This window comes from Symphodus melops (genome assembly GCF_947650265.1).
Source record: "Symphodus melops genome assembly, chromosome: 6".
Classification (NCBI taxonomy): domain Eukaryota; kingdom Metazoa; phylum Chordata; class Actinopteri; order Labriformes; family Labridae; genus Symphodus; species Symphodus melops.
This window is the reverse complement of record NC_136696.1, coordinates 29,336,704-29,348,342: the sequence shown is the minus strand read 5'-3', so window position 1 is coordinate 29,348,342 and position 11,639 is coordinate 29,336,704. Positions and strand designations below refer to the sequence as shown.

General features: G+C 46.8%; 2 protein-coding genes across 2 annotated transcripts in view; both read right to left on the bottom strand.

The window, feature by feature from the left end:
• Positions 1 to 620: 620 nt before the first annotated feature.
• LOC306825151 (laminin subunit beta-4-like) lies at positions 621 to 9,308 on the bottom strand (the record flags this gene model as incomplete). Its single annotated transcript, XM_079345716.1, has 7 exons — positions 621 to 857; positions 937 to 1,090; positions 6,660 to 6,830; positions 6,971 to 7,106; positions 7,923 to 8,130; positions 8,633 to 8,777; positions 9,300 to 9,308. 7 exons carry the CDS (start codon positions 9,306 to 9,308, stop codon positions 724 to 726), a joined length of 957 nt encoding a protein of 318 aa, XP_079201842.1. The 3' UTR covers positions 621 to 723.
• Positions 9,309 to 10,317: 1,009 nt separating this feature from the next.
• Positions 10,318 to 11,639, bottom strand: part of lamb4 (laminin, beta 4) — a gene marked incomplete at its 3' end in the record, with an annotated part of 45,610 nt that continues 44,288 nt past the window's right edge. The window contains exons 28-29 of the mRNA XM_079345715.1: positions 10,686 to 10,888; positions 10,318 to 10,590 (exon numbers count right to left, since the gene is read on the bottom strand). Of these exons, the coding sequence (XP_079201841.1) occupies positions 10,318 to 10,590; positions 10,686 to 10,888 (476 nt within the window). The remainder of the gene's footprint in view (positions 10,591 to 10,685; positions 10,889 to 11,639) is intronic.

Here is an 11,639-nt window from a genome sequence, read left to right as displayed (position 1 = left end):
AACTGTACCGAAACGTACCGAACTGTACCGAGCCGTACCGAACTGTACCGAGCCGTACCGAACTGTACCGAGCCGTACCGAACTGTACCGAGCCGTACCGAGCCGTACCGAACTGTACCGAGCCGTACCGAGCCGTACCGAACTGTACCGAGCCGTACCGAACTGTACCGAACTGTACCGAGCCGTACCGAACTGTACCGAGCCGTACCGAGCCGTACCGAACCGTACGGCTCTGCAGGCGCTGCTTGAAGCAGTTTGCAGACTTTATTTAAACATTTATTTTAAAAGACTTGTAAAGTGGAGAGAATTTAATGACTCGTTTTATTACTGATTCTGATTACATATAAACATCATTTTTATTGTATAAAAACAAAACAAAAAGAGTGGATCAACATGCAAACAGGTTTACATGAATCTCAGGCTCTGAAGAAACTCACAATACAAAGTTTTACTATTCAAGGATTTTATAAAAAGAAATAAAAAGATTAAAAATTCTTTATTATAAAAACATGATCAAGACTTTTATTTGGTTATCTGACCCGTTCGTGGTACCTACAGTCTCTAAATGTACAAAGGGAGGTAGAGCCAACCTATTATAATCTCGTATTATTTAGTACTTTGAAGTATTATAAAGTATAACTGGTTTGGTAACTTTGAAGTTGTTTGCAGTATAACTGCTGTAGAACTATAAAGTCTTGTGTAGTATAAAGAAGTAAAGTAATATTAAGTACACGCGTAGTCCTCAGAGCGTTTTGAGATTTCTCTGCGCAGACGGTCGGCCTCTTTGAACAGCTTCGACACTTCAGCATCTTTGTCTTCTTTACTTTTGATCAGGTTGGCGATTGTCTTCTCCACTCCTGAGTTTACACACAAAGTTAGAACATGAGTTCAAACAATCCTTTTATATTTTGTACCTGAGGAAAAGTCTCATCATACCTAATATCTGAGTGAGTTTTTCCTCAGTATGCCTCTTCGTCATCTCCACCTCCTCCAGGATCTTCTTCAGTCGTTCTTCAGCTTCTGTCTGACCTTTGACCTTTGACTTTTTCTCCTCTAAAATTTTAAACTGCGTCAGCACATCCTCCATTTCCTGTTGGAGACACAAACCACATAATCTGATTGGCTGAAAGGTGTCTGGAGGTACTGTTAGTAATTTAGCACTTTAGTTTAGCGCGAACCAAATCTGGAAATTGTTCAGGTAGCTTAAGAGTTGAAAGACCACAACTTGAGCACTGCCGAGGTGCAGTGGCACAGAATCCCCCCCCCCCCCGTCACTCTGACATCTCTCCATTAGATAGATACTTTATTGATCCCGAGGGAAAAGTTTAGTTAGCTAGTGCATGTCCATAGGATCCAGTTTGTGCATGTGTATATATCAGTGTGTGTTGGATGACCAACAGAGAAGAAGAATTTAAAGTAAATCTTAAAACGCAGCCCTGAAGCACGATTTCTCCCATTTCACTCACATTTACTGACCCAAATCCTTTTTACCTCTCGTACATAATGTCCTCATACCACTCATACTCATAGTTGAATGTGTTCATAAAGCATGCTTATGAACTGGTAAATGGATAGGGTTAGGGTTAGGGTTAACCCTTGACTACTCAAAGTGCTTTTATACTGCAGGTCACATTGTTCATGAGGCTGACAGCTGAGGGGAAGAAAGTGTTCTTGTGGAGAGAGGTTTTGGTCCTAAAGGAGCGGAGAGTCTCAAACAGTCCATGTGCAGGGTGAGAGGGGTCGGCCACCATCTTACTTGCATGCCTCAGGGTCCTAGAGGTGTACAGGTGGTGGCCTCAGGGTCCTGGAGGTGTACAGGTGGGGGCCTCAGGGTCCTGGAGGTGTACAGTTGGGGGCCTCGGGGTCCTAGAGGTGTACAGGTGGTGGTCTCAGGGTCCTGGAGGTGTACAGGTGGTGGCCTCAGGGTCCTAGAGGTGTACAGGTGGTGGCCTCAGGGTCCTAGAGGTGTACAGGTGGGGGCCTCAGGGTCCTGGAGGTGTACAGGTGGTGGTCTCAGGGTCCTGGAGGTTTACAAGTGGTGGTCTCAGGGTCCTGGAGGTGTACAGGTGGGGGCCTCAGGGTCCTGGAGGTGTACAGTTGGGGGCCTCGGGGTCCTAGAGGTGTACAGGTGGTGGTCTCAGGGTCCTGGAGGTGTACAGGTGGGGGCCTCAGGGTCCTGGAGGTGTACAGTTGGGGGCCTCGGGGTCCTAGAGGTGTACAGGTGGTGGTCTCAGGGTCCTGGAGGTGTACAGGTTGTGGTCTCAGGGTCCTGGAGACGTACAGGTGATGGTCTCGGGGTCCTGGAGGTGTACAGGTGGTGGCCTCAGGGTCCTGGAGGTGTACAGGTGGTGGTCTCAGGGTCCTGGAGGTGTACAGGTGGTGGTCTCAGGGTCCTGGAGGTGTACAGGTTGTGGTCTCAGGGTCCTGGAGGTGTACAGGTGGTGGTCTCGGGGTCCTCGAGGTGTACAGGTGGTGGCCTCGGGGTCCTGGAGGTGTACAGTTGGTGGCCTCATGGTCCTGGAGGTGTACAGGTGGTGGCCTCATGGTCCTGGAGGTGTACAGTTGGTGGCCTCATGGTCCTGGAGGTGTACAGGTTGTGGCCTCAGGGTCCTGGAGGTGTACAGTTGGTGGCCTCATGGTCCTGGAGGTGTACAGTTGGTGGCCTCAGGGTCCTGGAGGTGTACTGTTGGTGGCCTCAGGGTCCTGGAGGTGTACAGGTGGTGGCCTCAGGGTCCTGGAGGTGTACAGCTGGTGGCCTCAGGGTCCTGGAGGTGTATAGGTCTCAGGGTCCTGGAGGTGTACAGGTGGAGGAAAGATGGTAGATTACAGAGCGAATGATACGCTGCAGCCTGCACTTCCTGTCCTGTCCTTTGTTGTGGCTGCAGCATAGCAGACTGTGATGGAGGAGGAGAGGATGGACGCCATGATGGCGGTATAGAAGTGCTCCATCATGCTCTTTGGCTGGTTGAACTTCTTCAGCTTCAGGAAGTACATTCTCTGCTGTGCTTTCTTGATGGGGGAGGTGATAAAAGAAAAAACTAAAAAAGACTGAATCAAACATTCCCAGGCCCAACAAGGATTCTGAAGAATCACACACAGACAAAAGAAACACAGAGAGAACCCCTCACTGTCTCTGAAGGTAAGACAAGGAATCATCTCAGAGTGCTACAGCTCAAAGGAATACAGGTACTGGTCATATAATTAAAATATCATGGAAAAGTTGATCTCCCCCTGAACTGCTACTGTTCATCATTGTGATGGAGTTTGAGTACCCGAATGATCCTAGGAGCTATGTTGTTGGGGCTTTATGCCCCCAGTAGGGTCCCCCAAGGCAAACAGGTCCTAGGTGCCACGTCCTTTACATCGCGTGGAAGTTGGGGACAGTACCTCTGGATCGTTATGTGGTCTTGTTGGCTCCATCGAACCTGGACCTCCAGCGCACACTGGGGCATTTCGCTAACGATTGTGAGGCGGCTGGGATGAGGATCAGCACCTCTAAATCTCAGGCCATGGTTCTCGACCAGAGAAAGGTAGCTTGCCCTCTCTGGGTCGGTGGGGAGTCCTTGCCCCAGGTTGAGGAGTTTAAGTATCTCGGGGTCTTGTTCACGAGTGGGGGGAAGATGGAGCGTGAGATCGACAGACGGATCAGTGCAGCGTCTGCAGTCATGCGGTCGCTGTATCGGTCCGTCGTGGTGAAGAAGGAGCTAAGCCGAAAGTCGAAGCTCTTGATTTACCGGTCGATCTTCGTTCCTACCCTCACCTGTGGTCATGAGCTTTGGGTCATGACCGAAAGAACGAGATCCCGGACACAAGCGGCTGAAATGTGCTTCCTCCGTAGGGTGGCTGGGCGCACCCTTAGAGATAGGGGGAGGAGCTCGGTCACCAGGGAGGAGCTCGGAGTAGAGCCGTTACTCCTTCACATCGAGAGGAGTCAGCTGAGGTGGTTCGGGCATCTGGTCCGGATGCCCCCTGGACGCCTCCCTAGGTGTTACGGGCACGTCCCTCCGGGAGGAGGCCTCGGGGTAGACCCAGGACACGCTGGAGAGACTATGTCTCTCGGCTGGCTTGGGAACGCCTCGGGGTCCCACCGGAAGAGCTGGAGGAGGTGTCTGGGGTGAAGGGAGTCTGGGCGTCCCGGCCCGGATAAGAGGCAGAAAATGGATGGATGAATGGAAAAGTTGATTTACTTCAGTAATTCCATTTAAAAAGTGAAACTTGTATAATGTATACATTCATTTCACACAGAATGACATATTTCAATATGTTATATTGATTGATATTGAGGATTATAACTGAAAATGAATGAAAACGCCCCATTGAGTATCTCAGAAAATTAGGATATTGTTGGAAGGTTAAATATTGGAGACACCGTTGTCTTCGGCTGCTGGGATCGTGCTCGCTATCTGCGAGTGTGTCCATGCTGTCACCCCGCTCTTCAATGAGTGTCCTGGACCTTTCACAGTGCTGGAGTCGTGGTCAGGGGTTTTCGTCGCCATCGTTTACTTCCGCGTTTATGCCGGCTTTTCCCGCATGGACCAGCTGGAGTTCACGTGACCACTGGATGTGGCTTCGTCCAATCCTGCTGCGCAACATGGACACTACCTTCGAAACGTCATCCTAAATCCACGTTGGCCTGCTGAACGCTCGTTCTCTGGATATCATGTGTCTTTCAGAGACATGGCAGAGAGAAGAAGAGTTCATTTAAATGATCTCTGTCCATCTGGCTGCTCTGCTGTCGGGAAGCCCCGCCCCTGTTGCCGTGGTGGTGGCCTGGCCATTGTGCACAGGGAGGTCCAAAAATGCAAACTGATCCAGTCCCAAGATTTCTCTTCATTTGAATCACAGATGGTCAAGATGGGTTCTTCTTCATTTTACTGCGTGCTGATCTACCGTCCTCCTGGCCCTGCTGCTGTCTTCTTTAAGGATTTTAGTGACTTCTTGTCCTCTATTATAAAGCTGGACTCTGTTTTGATAGTGGATAGGGTACGAAGGTGGGGAGTGACATGCGGGAAGGCCCGCCACAGGCTGGACACGAACCCGGGCCACCCTCGCTGAGAGCACAGGACTGAGACTCAATACATGGGGACACTCACAGTGCCACTGCATCACTGGCGTCATTTGAGTGATCATAGTCTTGTTCTGTTTGATCTGCACTTTTGTCCTGAGCCTAAGCCTTCAACAGTCAGGTCTCAGAGGCGTGTTATCAGTACTAATACTACACTACTTCTCATATGTTTGAACGTCTTTTAGTCATGGACTGTCTCAATGTGGTCGATCTCACTCACTGTTTTAACAATCACTGTGTAAAAATTCTGAACCAGGTGGCTCTTGTTAAAATAAAGTTGTCTACATGGAAAAAAGCATGACCTTGGACAAAAGAAGATCTGAAGTCTTAAGAGACTTTGAGACTAAACGCCTGTGGAAATCCACTAACCTTGAGGTTAGACAGGCAGGGACCTTGTATCGTCATAAAACGTGATGGTCGAAAATGCCAGATCTGAGTATATCCATCAACCGGTAACACTGAATAAGAAAAATGTCACTTATATGTCCTGCTGCCCCAGTTACCACTTCAGCACTTCAAGTCAGCACTTCATGCTGCTGACCAACTTTATGGAGATGCAAATTTCATTTTGCAACAGGATTTGGCACCTGCACACAGTGCCAAAGCTGCTAGTACCTGGTTTAAGGACCATGGTATCCCTGTTCTTAATCGGCCAGCAAACTCACCTGATCTTAACCCCATCGAAAATCTTTGGGGTATTGTAGAGACGGAGATGCCAGATGCAGAAGAGCTGAAGGCCACGATCAAAGCCACCTGGGCTCTCACAACACCTGAGCAGTGCCACAGACTGATTGACTCCATGCCTTGCCGCATTGCTGCAGTAATTCAGGCCAAAGGAGCCCAAAATAAGTATTGGGTGCTGTACATGTTCATACTTTTTAGTTGGCCAACATTTCTAGAAATCTTTTGTTTTTTTATCAGTGTTAATTAGTATTCAACTTTTCTCAGATACTGAATTTGGAATTTTCATTAGTTGTCAGGTTTTAATTTTTGAATGGAATTACTGAAATTAATCAACTTGTTCATGATATTCTAACTATATGACCAGCATCTGTATATAAGTTTAACACACCTGGTCCAAATCAGGGTCAATCAGTCACACACACACCTGACCCTGCACAGAGAGATGATTCCCTCCCACACTAAGGCCTTGACCACATGTAGCCGGGTTTTTGTAAAAACGAATATCCTACCCCCGACAAATATTTTGTCGCAGGCAGTGACGTTTCGAAATGCAAAACCCTGGTTATTGACGTCCACATGCAAACGCATAAACATAAATCTTCACTTTGGTCTGAAGTTTTTAAAAGCTTGGTTTTTGATGCCGTAAATTTGCGTATTAGTGTGGATAAGAGGCTGATTGTTTTGTGAGGTACCCGGCTACGTGTGGACGGGGTTCTCACTCACAGCATTACTAACTTTGTGGCTTCTGGTCAGATACAGCCATAACACACAGCTTATGTTTCATGCCCATGCTGTGTAACTGTTCCGTGTGTCTGTCTGTATCTTAGTGGTTTGATTGTTGTGTATGTGCTTGAGACTATACGTCCAGATATATGCAGACTATGTGGTGTGTGTGTGGCAGGAGCCTCACCGTCAGTGTGTCAGTAGTTGTATTTAAAGCGTTGCCTGCAGAGTCTCTCGCATTTCTCGCCATGTTTCTGTTCTGTTCAGTTTTTTTCTTCAGCTTTTCGATATCGTCCTGCAGATCTTCAGGTCGAGGATTCATCAGCTTTCGCTCTGCATCATCCAGTTTGTCTGTAAGCTTCATTTTGGAAAAGGGTTAGGGAAGACATGGAAGAGCCCAAAGCAACAGATATTTGATGTTTTATGAATATTGGAGATATTTAGATTTTTTCATATATTTAATATATTCTGGATCATTCTGGATATCTTTGATCGTACAATTTGGAAAAGGTCTCTCATCATGTCAGTGTTATTGGTAGCCGTTTCCAGGTCATTGTTGGCTTTGTCTTGAGCTTTCTCTGCTTCATAAATGTCTCTGATGATCTCTGTCACATCAATGTTTCTGGTCCGCTCCCTAAAAGATGAAAAACAGTTTTAGTCAACAAGAATGATCTCGATCCAAAGGATCCCTTCTCCACTTCAGCCTTCAAATTCTACCACCAATGTCACATTGCCACTGTTAGCCAGACTGCAATTATATTTGTTTCAAATCTTTTTGTCATTGTGTTAAAAAATCCTCATTAATGACAGAAACCTCTGTGACTTTCCAGCTTTACAAAAAGATTGAAACTGATATCCCGATGTTTCCTTTCGGTGATTAATTTGTGCAATGGTTACAGTTTGGGAATCATTAGTAGAAAATCAGTTACATCTTCTAAAGTTCTTCATTGATGTGCTTCACAGAGGACATGAACATGAGTCTTCTTGGTGTGAGAGAAAATAGAGTAAGGTTGTGTGTAACCCAGATGAAAACCTACAATTATATTATATTAATATTTAATGTTGCGTTTGGTTATATATGCGTCATTGCGTCATCCGGTTGTGCCGGAGAGCGTCCCATCACGTGAGTGCGAACGTGCAGTCAAAATACCAAATGTGGTACTGCTCAGTGAGGTTTCAAAAGAAGAAGCTAAAGAAGTCGGAGTATTTCTGGAGCGTTATGGTACAGTTAACCGTGCACTTCCTATTAATTCACCAGAATCAAGATATCACAAAATGTGGGTTGTAGTGTACGAGTCGGTAATGTAAACTATCCTTAACCTATGATAGGTCAAAGTCAGGAGGTTAGAACAAACTATTAATTTCATCCTCCAATGAACCGACATGTTTCATGCCATCTCATTAATTATAAAAGTTGTGTTTTAAGTGAGTTGTGTTGTTAGACATTAACTTTAGGTCTCGAGCTTCCTGCAGCAGGTCTTGGGCGGTCTTGGCATGCTCCTCAAAGTTCTTCAGGTCATCCTGGAAGTTGGTGGCATTAGTCAGCAATTTATTGATGTCATTGATCATTGAGCGGATCTGGTCAGGAGATCGTGGCAGTTGGATATCCAGGACAGCTCGAGCCATTTTCTCAATGTCCCACGGAGAAATCATCTCATCTGTTGAGGACCAACAATGATAAACTGCTTTGTTCAGTTGTGCAGAATAAATGTTCACATATATGAGTCTAACTGTATATATACTTACATATATACATATATACTTGAATTTCCCTCGGGATCAATAAAGTATCTATCTATCTATCTATCTATCTATGCAGTAATGTAGTGCTAGACAGACCAGTAAGAATTGGAGGGGGGGAAATGTTAGACTCCTACCAGCAGGTAATGGATAGGCAGGTAAATCGCTAACAGGTAAAAGCCCATATCAAACACACATATCAGACAGGTAGACAAGCAGCTAGCAGTCAGGCAGCACAGGCAGACTACTAACAGGTCAGAAGGAAGGCAAACAGGAAACCACAGCAGGTATGCCAACATGCAAACTATTGACAGGCATAGGGCAGACAGCTAGGACAACAACAAACAGGTAACGGGCAGGTATGACAACATATCACAAGTAACAGATAGGCAGTCAAAAAAAAACACAGGTAACACTCACCCATCAGGTAGTCTTTGACTTTTTGGATCAGGTCCTTAGTTTTCTGCTTCTCTCTCTCAAATGAGTCCATGTTGTCATTGATCCGGTCCTTCAGGTCTTTGGCCTGGTCTTTGGAGTCTTGAGCTGCCTGTTTGGCATCATTCACCTGAAGAAGAATATAGAGACACCAAAACAGAGGTTTATGTGGGTTCGGTCCTAACCCTAACCCTAACCCAAACCCCAACCCCAACCCCAACCCTAACCCAAACCCCAACCCCAACCCCAACCCTAACCCAAACCCCAACCCTAACCCTAACCCTAACCCCAACCCCAACCCTAACCCAAACCCAAACCCTAACCCTAACCCTAACCCTAACCCCAACCCCAACCCTAACCCCAACCCCAACCCAAACCCCAACCCCAACCCCAACCCAAACCCTAACCCCAACCCCAACCCCAACCCTAAACCCAACCCTAACCCCAACCCCAACCCCAACCCTAACCCCAACCCCAACCCTAAACCCAACCCAAACCCCAACCCCAACCCTAACCCCAACCCCAACCCCAACCCTAACCCCAACCCTAACCCCAACCCAAACCCCAACCCCAACCCCAACCCTAACCCTAACCCCAACCCAAACCCCAACCCCAACCCCAACCCTAACCCCAACCCTAACCCAAACCCTACCCTGGCCATAAGGTCAAACAAACTCTGGATGTTCGAAATAAACTCTTATCTGGAACACCTGACCTTCACCTGTGTGACGTTAACATGAAGGAACTGATCACCTGACCTTCACCTGTGTGACGTTAACATGAAGGAACTGATCACCTGACCTTCACCTGTGTGACGTTAACATGAAGGAACTGATCACCTGACCTTCACCTGTGTGACGTTGTTAACATAAAGGAGCTGATCACCTGACCTTCACCTGTGTGACGTTAACATAAAGGAACTGATCACCTGACCTTCACCTGTGTGACGTTAACATAAAGGAACTGATCACCTGACCTTCACCTGTGTGACGTTAACATAAAGGAACTGATCACCTGACCTTCACCTGTGTGACGTTAACATAAAGGAGCTGATCACCTGACCTTCACCTGTGTGACGTTAACATAAAGGAACTGATCACCTGACCTTCACCTGTGTGACGTTAACATAAAGGAACTGATCACCTGACCTTCACCTGTGTGACGTTGTTAACATAAAGGAACTGATCACCTGACCTTCACCTGTGTGACGTTGTTAACATAAAGGAGCTGAACACCTGAACTTCACCTGTGTGACGTTGTTGTCCTGGTGTCCCCTATGTTTCAGATGTTCCTCGTGTTCTAAGTTGTCCTCAGTGTTCCTGGTGTCCCTGGTGTCCCCAGTGTCCCTGGTGTCCCCAGTGTCCCTGGTGTCCCCAGTGTTTCAGATGTTCCTCGTGTTCTAAGTTGTCCCAGTGTACCTAATGTTCCCAGTGTCCCTGGTGTCCCCAGTGTCCCTGGTGTCCCCAGTGTTCCTGGTGTCCCCAGTGTTCCTGGTGTCCCCAGTGTCCCTGGTGTCCCCAGTGTTCCTGGTGTCCCCAGTGTTTCAGATGGTCTTCGTGTTCTAAGTTGTCCCAGTGTTCGTAGTGTCCCCAGTATTCCTGGTGTCCCCAGTGTCCCTGGTGTCCCCAGTGTTTCAGATGTTCCTCGTGTTCTAAGTTGTCCCAGTGTACCTAATGTTCCCAGTGTGCCCTTTGCTCCGAATGGTCTGTGTTCCCAATGTTCCTAGTGGTGCAGTTTTCACCTGCCTTGTTTTTGGACTCCTGTAGTCTGTTTGGGAAGTTGCCAAGTTCACCCTTTGTCTTTTGTGCTGTCTCTGCAGCTCTCTGACTGACAGGAACGACTCCGCCACAATTTGGACCTCCACATTTCCTCTTTCCGAGATCAAGACCACACAGAGCTCCTCCACATCCTGAGCAGTCCTGCAGACCGGGTTCTCCACAGATCTGCATCAGACCACACCCACTTAATAGACCATTCTTATCTGAAACAGACTTCTGGTCAATGTTGGAGTTATATTGCAGTTTTAGTTTACACTCGCCTTTCTGTTCAAGGTTACCAAGTTGAGCTCTTCGACCTTCTTCTCAAGCGGAGCCAGGTCTCCTTTGCTTCTGCATGTGCTCAGTTTGATTTTCACTTCCTGTCTTCTGTCCATTGAGTCCTCCACAGTTCTGCTGGCATTTCGGATCCTTTTTTCATCCGACATGAAGGTTTTATGGAGTTTCTGGAACTCATCAAGCAGCTCTAGAACAGGATCAGAGGAAACACTGGATTCAATAAGGAGCTCAGGTCAGATTCAATGATGGCAACATGCTTAGCAAGTCAACACAGGCATCCTTCTTCAGCTGCTAGTGGGAGTCAGTCAGAAATGGCTGACACTGAGGTTACCTGTGCAGCTCTTCTGAGCTGCTTGAACTTGTTGGACCCTAACCCCAAAGTACATCTTTCATATTATTTTCGAGAGGAGAGTGCCATCAAGTAAGTAAGTAAAAGTTTATTTATACAGCACCTTTCAAGAGCCTAAACATGTCACAAAGTGCTTCACAATCAGAAAAATAGGTAAATAAAGAGATGGATGAAATTAAGTGATCTCTGAGCACCATACAACATGAGATTGGTAAAATTGCCATGCAGCAAACTCAGATACTCAAGTTAATTGAACAGGTGGACGGCCTCCAAAAAGAAGTGGACAGTCTCAATATCATGAACAAAGAATTGCAGAATTGGATCAATACTCACGAACTGATGATGTGATAATCATCGGCTTTAAGACCAGACATCGCTCCTATGCAAATGTCACAGTCTCGGCTAAAACTAGCAGGAATCCCCTCAGGCCAAGCTGAAGACTCTGGAGACCCAGGTCATTCAGTTTCTCAGTGGTAGGGACTTGCTCATTTCAAGACAACACATTCACCCAGAAGCAAACCAACGCACAGCAGCCTCCAGCGATCCTAATACGGTTTATCAATAGAAAATACAAGTCAGAGCTTTTGAA